Raw genomic sequence first — 7,905 nt, 5'->3', positions numbered from 1 at the left:
CCTCCCCAACCCATTAGTCTCCCTTGGTGTCTCCTTCCCACCTCAATCCCTGGAGACTTTCCTTAGCTCTGTCTCTTTCTCCTTTAATCCTCTCCCTCCAAGGTAACTTGTACTCCTTCCTTTCTCCTGTGCTGTGCCCTTTCCCTGTGCCCCTTCTACCAGGCTCTTCTACCCTGAGTGTGAGACAAGAGCAGTGGGCGGGAGAGAGCGTCGCCGAAGTCCACGCCCCCAGAGGACTTTCTTCTACCTTCTGCTGTCCTTTTTCGTGGAGAGTGAGGTGACGTATGGAAAGGAGCTGTTGTGCTAAGATGTGCAGGTAGAGAAGGATGGGAGCTGGCTCTACACGCGGTGGAGAAATGATTCATCGGGAGCCACTTCTAGCGTGTTAACATATGGCTTCGGTGACTTAACATCTGCCTCCTCCCACAGCTCCATGACCACGCCGCATACTTAGTTGACAGCCTGTGGGACTGTGCAGGGCCTCTGCTGAAGGACTGGGAGAGTCTGACAAGCCTGCTGCTGGAGAAGGACCAGAGTATGTGCCAGCTGGTAGCCAGGGAAGGGGCCCTCTCCCCTCCTTGTAGGAAACCAGGAGAGATTTCTCTCCTGACTTGTAGAAGGCATAGGTAATGGGTGATGGGGGTGATGGAGGGGGTTCTTAGGGATCAGGTGTGGATAATCTATGAATCTGTGTTTTCCATCCGCCTGCCAACCCAGACCTGGGCGATGTACAAGAGAGTACGCTGATAGAAATTCTTGTATCCAGTGTCCGGCAAGCTTCAGAGGGCCACCCACCTGTGGGACGGGTCACAGGGAAGAAGGTACAGCGTGAGGGGTGCGGGGGTGAGGGTTGTTGGCAATGTTAAATCCAGGCAGGTACTGTCTGTCCTTACCCTCAAGTCTTAGGTTAGGGTGCTCCTTCCTCAGCCTCTCGAAGAATTCCATTTCTAGCAAAAGAAATCTGAAGGGAGCTGCTTATCTTCCTAGGAAGATAAGATTATCAGGCAGAGGAATACACATACATACACCTTTCCCCCATCCCCAAATGATTAATTTCAGGGCTTAACCCCAAAAGAACGTAAGATCCAAGCCGATGACAAGGTGAAGCTGACTGAGCACCTCATCCCCCTGCTCCCCCAGCTCCTGGCCAAGGTAGAGGTGCCTCATCGCTCAGCCTCTGGGAAAGAGCGGGTGGAAGGAAGTGGCCTCCAAATTAGCAGTGTGGCAGGTTGTAAGTAGGCTTCCCTCTGAATCACCGCAGTTCTCAGCTGATGCAGAGAAGGTGGCTCCCCTGCTGCAACTTCTCAACTACTTCGACCTCAACATCTACTGTACCAGGCGCTTGGAGAAAGTGAGGGGAGAGGACGACACATTCCCTCTTGCTTGCTGCTTTTGTCCCAGAGCCAAAGATTCTACTGCCAGTACCTGCTTTTTCTTAAGGACATGGATTCTAGAAAAACCAATAAGCCTTCCTTCTCCTAGGCATCTTATCCTTGAAGTTTAATGTTGTCAATGCTGTTTCTTTCTCCCCGTGTCTAGTCCCCTCAGGAGGAGTTCTCTTCCCCAGCTCCCCCACGACACTGTCTTCTCCCACCTTTCTTTCTCAGCACCTGGAGCTGCTCCTGCAGCAGCTCCAGGAGGTGGTGGTGAAGCATGCGGAGCCTGCGGTGCTTGAGGCAGGCGCTCATGCCCTCTATCTGCTGTGTAATCCTGAGTTCACATTTTTCACCCGCGTGGACTTTGCCCGCAGCCAGCTGGTGGATCTCCTGACCGACCGCTTCCAGCAGGAGCTTGAAGAACTGCTTCAGGTTGGAAGTAGGGCTATGTGACAGGACTCCCCAGACCTGTGTGGGAGAGGCCATGAGATATGGGGGTGTGGATCCGCGAGTTCTCGGGGAAATGCCACATGGACTTCCTTTCTTCCTCAGTCGTCCTTCCTAGATGAAGATGAGGTGTACAGTCTGGCAGCCACTCTGAAGCGCCTCTCTGCCTTCTACAAGTGAGCAACTCCCTGCCTGCTCCCTCTTCTATTCCTGCCGGTGTCCGTTCCAGTGTAACATTTCCCTCTTCCGCCCCCCACCCCCCACAAAGTGCCCACGACCTAACCCGCTGGGAGCTTTATGAGCCCTGCTACCAACTCCTCCGAAAGGCTGTGGACACAGGAGAAGTTCCTCACCAGGCAAGTAGACAAGTTGGAAATGTGGAAGCAGGAGTCTTAGGGGCCCCGTGTCCCAGGTGGCCGCCTTGCAGGTGGTTCCAGTCCCAGGGGTGTGGAGTGGATGAGAACTCCAGCGTGCGTGTCGTTCCTTCTGTCCCACTCTCGGAAGTGAATGTACTTTCCCAGCACCTGAAAACAGTCATTCTCTCTGGCTTCTGGGGAGTCAAGGATAATATTGAGGGATTATAGGAGACTTTAAATCAGGAAGAGATGGCATTCCTGCTCAGGGCAGAATTCTCTGAAGACTGTCGAGAATCACTTTTTTCCTCACCGGAAAAGGAAGTAGGTGTCTCCTCATCTCATTCTCTCTCTCCTGGTCTGCTTTTTTCTTCTTTCCTTCATGTGTATCTGCCTGTCTGTGTCTCCCCGCCTGCCCGTTACTCTACTGATCTTTGCTTTTTAACATGTGGTTCTTACAGGTGACCCTGCCGGCCTTGACTCTTGTCTATTTTTCCATTCTTTGGACACTAACCCACATTTCTGGATCAGATGCTTCCCAGGTGAATATGGGCCTGAGGAGGGGGAACAGGAATGGAGTACCAGTGTCTTCCTTCATTCCTTCCCTTGAAGTCGTTGTCTCCACAGAAGCAGCTGTTGGATTTGAAGGGCAGGATGGTAGCCTTCTGCGAACTCTGCCAGAGCTGCCTCTCAGATGTGGATTCTGAGATCCAGGAGCAGGTGAGCGTTCGTCAAGGACGCACATCGTCTGTAGCCCGGCTCCCATGGTCTGGGGAAACCCATTCTGAGGGGAAATTAGCAATATAATTTCTGTCATGGTCACTTTTCTGTCCTTTTTAAGCATTCTCTTTTTTCCCCCAACAGGCTTTTGTCTTGTTAAGTGATCTGCTTCTCATCTTCAGCCCTCAGATGATTATAGGGGGACGAGAGTTCCTCAGGCCCCTTGTCTTTATTCCTGAAGCCACTCTGCAGTCTGAGCTGGCCAGCTTCCTCATGGACCATGTCTTCATCCAGCCTGGGGAGCTGAGCGGTGGTACCAGGGCTCGGGAAGGGTTTGGGGCTCAGGCCTGCTTTGGGCTTGGAGGGCAGGGGGCCTGAATTGTGATTCTGACACTTCCACTCTGTGCTTGGGGGGAGCCAGGTCATTCCCAGGAGGATCACTTACAGATTGAGCAGCTGCACCAGCGGCGCCGCCTCCTGGCTGGGTTCTGCAAGCTGTTGCTCTATGGGGTGCTGGAGATGGACGCGGCCTCGGATGTTTTCAAGCACTACAGCAAGGTACAGCAGGGCGCCAGGCTGAGTATGGCTCTGACTCATGACCTCAGACCCTGTAGCGCTACAGAAAGGGTGGGGGAAATGATAGTACCAAGCTTAAAGGAAAAGCTTAAAAGGAAAACCAAGCTTAAAGGGGAAGGCCTGTGGTTTGGAATAAAGGGACAAAGAAAAGAGCCTTAGAAAACAATTGTGGAGGAAAAGCTGTTAGGAAGAAATTCATTGGAGGAAAAATGCCTTAATCTTCCTGTCCAGAATTTTTTTTTTTTTTTTTCTTTCTGTGAGCCTAGTCTGTGGAATGGGGTAATGTAAGAAGGGGAATAAAAAGAACAGAAGAGGGTTCAGTCCTTCCAAGGTACCTAGATACCTACCTTGGTCTCCTCAACCCACCATCGTGTTGATTTCTATTTATTGAGTACCTAGTATCCCAGGCACTAAGGGCTCCTCAGTGAACAACAGTCAACTGTTCCTGCTCCTTGGAGCTTCTGTTCTGGGGGAGACAAACAGCGAAGGTTTCAGTGCAGTGGCAGTGTGTTCTGGCAGGTTCCTACTCTTCTCTAAGAAATGGACTCCAGGCAGGGTTTCTTCCCTTCGTTATTTGCCTAAACCGTGATTTCTCTGGGGCTTTGTCTCTGCTGGCCGGAGATGTGGTCTAGTATGAGTTGTTTCATGCGTAGATTCATATTCCCTACCTCAGGTCCTTTTGGAAGGAAAAGGAAAGAAAAAATCTTGATGCCTTCCCTTGGTTGAGCAGAATCATTTTAGGAAGACAGGCCCCTCCTAACTATCTCCCAGGGCTGAGGCATCCTGTCCCAGTGCTTCTTCCTCCCCCTGGACCCAGCCTGTCGCCCAGGGATACCCGCTCACCCAGAAAAGAAAAAAAAGGGAAGAAAAAATCAAAACAGAAATAGTCCCTTTCTGTGGTCAACATCATTTTGTCTACTTCCTTCCCATCAGTTCTACAATGACTATGGTGATATTATCAAGGAAACATTAACAAGAGCAAGGCAGATTGACCGAAGCCACTGTTCCCGAATCCTGCTGCTGAGCCTCAAGCAGGTACCCCTTCTGCCTGGGGGGCCTCAGGCCTTCTGTGTCCCCCACTGCAGCCCACCCCCAGCTGTTCAGAACGTGAGCTCTTTCAGAGCAGGACGTTTCTAACTTATTTTGACTTTTATTTCACGTGACAGTCTCCTTCGTAACTAGTAGATCCATAAAAAGTAATTTATTTTAACCGTCAGGGCAGTTTCTACCCCAATCCCATAGATCTCCTGTGTGAATTAGCACATGGGAGCACCACAATAAAGTGACAGGGAATTCCTAATTTTCTTCTGGCTGTCGTCTCTCAGATCCTTCAGTTACTACAGGCATTTTAATTTGTTTTTACAGAGCACAGTGAAGCCTTCTCTGGTGCAAGGCAGTCAGGAATAGGGTCAGTGTCCTCAGAGGAAAGAAAGTAAAAACAGCAGATGGTGTCCCAAGCCCTTTAGAATTTCTAAAGGACAGAGAAAGGAATGCTGTACTTGCTTGTTCTATCTTGTTCCTCCCTTTCCCGTGTGCCATGTCTCCTGGACAGTTATACACAGAACTGCTGCAGGAACAAGGGCCCCAGGGCCTGAATGAGCTTCCAGCTTTCATCGAGATGAGGGACCTGGCCAGGAGATTTGCCTTGAGCTTTGGACCCCAGCAGCTACAGAACCGTGACCTTGTGGTCATGCTACACAAGTAAGGAAGTATTGGTAGAAGGCAAGGTACTTGACTCTTCCAGACTCTGTCTACAGGACCAGCTGGGAGTGAGGTCTCAGAGGGAGGGTCATCAGGTCCAGGAGTAGCGGTCACGTGGGTGAGCGGGTATCCCTGGGCGACAGGCTGGGTCCAGGGGGAGGAAGAAGCACTGGGACAGGATGCCTCAGCCCTGGGAGATAGTTGGGAGGGGCCTGTCTTCCTAAAATGATTCTGCTCAACCAAGGGAAGGCATCAAGTTCTCCTTGTCTGAGCTTCCTCCAGCTGGCTCCTCCAGTCAGCCCCCAAATCTGGCATTCCTGGAGCTCCTCGCAGAGTTCTCCCCCCGACTCTTCCATCAGGACAAGCAGCTGCTGTAAGTTAGGGGTGGGTGGATAAAGACGTGGGTGAGAGAGGAAGGGTCTGGTGAGGGCTGTGACCACTTCAGACAGGCTCCATCCCGCCTCTCTCTCAGACTGTCCTACCTGGAAAAGTGTCTGCAGCGTGTCTCCCAGGCACCTGGTCGTCCCTGGGGTCCAGTCACCACCTACTGCCACTCCCTCAGCCCCGGAGAGAACACGGCAGAGGTCAGCCCTCAGGGCTACCCCCGCTCCAAGAAGAGGCGAGTTGAAGGTAAAGTGCAATGAGTGTGGGTATCGGGGTGCTCAGCGCTACTGCCTTGATAGCCACTGCTTAGGGAAGCAGCATGTGGTCTTTGCCCCTTTCAGAGTCTTGCATTTGGTCAAATAAATATTCATGTAGCCCCTACTATCATTAAGGCTACTCATTTTCTTCCAAGGTTTATCTAGCCAAGTAAAAATAGCCAACTTCTATGAAAAATTAAATAGAAACTAATGATAAAACAAAAGATTGAACTAAAGAATCTGTACATTTATGATGCCTCTTGTTGACATATTATTTTGCAATTTTTAAAAATTTTATACGGTCTTCATGATTTTTATAGTCTTCAGATCATACCTGTCATATTTACATATGTTTTTTCTTTAAAGTGATTTTAAAAAAATATAGTCTCGTTTTGTGATAATACCCCAGAAATCACAAACTTGAGGTGTAAGTTAGTTTTCTGGTGTACATTTTAAAATACTAGTAGTCATACCCCATTCCCCCAGGTCTAGGTAGTAGACTTACCTATTTCTTGTCTCCGGATTTGCTTATTTTAGACATTTTATGTAACTGGAATCATAGTCTGTGGCCTGTGTCTTCTTTTAATGAGCATGTTTTTAGGGCTCATCCATTCTTAGCATCTGTCAGTACCTCATAACTTTTCATGGCTGAATAATCCATTTGTATGGATATGTCATTTTATCCATTCATCAGTTACTTGACATTTAGATTGTTTCAACTTTCTGACTGTTAACACGTGATGCTCCTGTGAACATTCATGTGTAAGTTTTCACATGGATGTAGGATTTCACTTCTCTTTAGATATATGTAGGAATGAAATTGCTGGATTGTATGGTGACTATGTGTAACTTTATGAGGAACTACCAAACTAGTTTCCAAAGTGCCTGCATTGTTGTGCAGTTCCTACGGCAGTTGACAAGGGCCCCAGTTTCTCTACACGTTCAAACTTGTTATTGTCTATCTTTTATTTTATCCATCTCTTAGTGACTAAATTGGTATCTCATCTATTATAGCTTAAATTTGTATTTCTTTAAGTACTGTTGAGCATCTTTGCACATGCTTATTTGCTATTTGTATATCTTCTTTAGAGAAATATCTATTCAAATTCTTTGCTCATTTAAAAATAGGGTTGTCTTTTTATTGTTGAGTTGTCTCTTACCAGATATACAGAAAAAATTTCCTCCCATTTTTTGTTGTCTTTTCATTTTCTTGATGGTGTCCTTGAAATGCAAAAGTTCTTAATTTTGATGAAATTCACCTTACCTGTTTTTTTGTTGTTTGTGCTTTTGATGTCATATCTTAAACTTTCCTCATCTAAAGTCACAAAAATCTATTCCTGTGTTTTCTTCTGAGAGTTCTCTAATTTTAGCTAATACATTTAGGTCTATGATCCATTTTGAGTTAATTTTTGTGTGTGGTGTGAATTATTTTTAAGGTCTTCTGTATGCCACCTAAAGTTATCTTTCATACCACCAGGAAACTCTGCTTTTAACCAGTAAAGTAATACTTGTTAAGGACCTACCATATGCAAGATACTGTATTAGGTGTTTTAGAGGCCATGATAGATTCTCAAGCAGCTTACCATCTAATAGAAAAGAAAGAAAATACATTTATAGAAAATCTGAGCTGTGAAGTCACCAGTAAGTGATAACTTCCCCGGGGTTGGACAGATGACTGCTACAGAATTCAGAGAAGAAACGTATCCTTTTATGTTCCGTTGATCTTATGAAGGCTTTATCAAGAAGATGGTATTTAAGCTAGATCTTGAGAAATGGTTAAGATTTATATAAGCTGAACAGAAGAAGAATAAGTACCACGGACAAGCAGAACAGCACAAGCAAAACAGGTCAGTGTTTGCCAAAGCACATGAATACATAGATTGGTTTGCCTAAAACAGAGGGTTTGTAAAGTTAGGATAAAACTGAAAAAATTGGTTCCATTGTTCATCATACTTACTGAGCTCCTTGCCTTCAGTTGTGCTTGGAATGCAGGAGTGAGCTTTCTTTGGAATAGTGTCAGATAGCGATGTGCTGTGGAAGAGGGTGGGGAAAGTCTTACAAAAAGTGATCAGGGAAAGCCATAGAGAGTAT

At 47.2% G+C, this 7,905-nt stretch overlaps 1 protein-coding gene across 7 annotated transcripts in view; it reads left to right on the top strand.

The window, feature by feature from the left end:
* STAG3 (STAG3 cohesin complex component) overlaps positions 1-7,905 on the top strand; it is a 31,165-nt gene that overhangs the window by 18,858 nt on the left and 4,402 nt on the right. For 4 of the 7 annotated variants that reach the window (XM_061402121.1, XM_061402127.1, XM_061402125.1 and 1 more), the window contains 16 exons: positions 163-277; positions 430-535; positions 718-821; positions 1,060-1,152; positions 1,262-1,351; positions 1,608-1,808; positions 1,929-1,999; positions 2,092-2,179; positions 2,638-2,718; positions 2,789-2,896; positions 3,041-3,209; positions 3,318-3,454; positions 4,406-4,507; positions 5,025-5,173; positions 5,418-5,546; positions 5,646-5,803. In XM_061402121.1, coding sequence (XP_061258105.1) covers positions 163-277; positions 430-535; positions 718-821; positions 1,060-1,152; positions 1,262-1,351; positions 1,608-1,808; positions 1,929-1,999; positions 2,092-2,179; positions 2,638-2,718; positions 2,789-2,896; positions 3,041-3,209; positions 3,318-3,454; positions 4,406-4,507; positions 5,025-5,173; positions 5,418-5,546; positions 5,646-5,803 — 1,901 coding nt within the window. The remainder of the gene's footprint in view (positions 1-162; positions 278-429; positions 536-717; positions 822-1,059; positions 1,153-1,261; positions 1,352-1,607; positions 1,809-1,928; positions 2,000-2,091; positions 2,180-2,637; positions 2,719-2,788; positions 2,897-3,040; positions 3,210-3,317; positions 3,455-4,405; positions 4,508-5,024; positions 5,174-5,417; positions 5,547-5,645; positions 5,804-7,905) is intronic. The other 3 variants (XM_061402122.1, XM_061402123.1, XM_061402124.1) reach the window with 3 other exon arrangements.

The sequence above is a fragment of the Bos javanicus genome, chromosome 25 (genome assembly GCF_032452875.1).
Source record: "Bos javanicus breed banteng chromosome 25, ARS-OSU_banteng_1.0, whole genome shotgun sequence".
Taxonomy (NCBI): domain Eukaryota; kingdom Metazoa; phylum Chordata; class Mammalia; order Artiodactyla; family Bovidae; genus Bos; species Bos javanicus.
The sequence above is the reverse complement of the archived record's forward strand: the minus strand, read 5'-3'. Positions and strand labels throughout refer to the sequence as shown.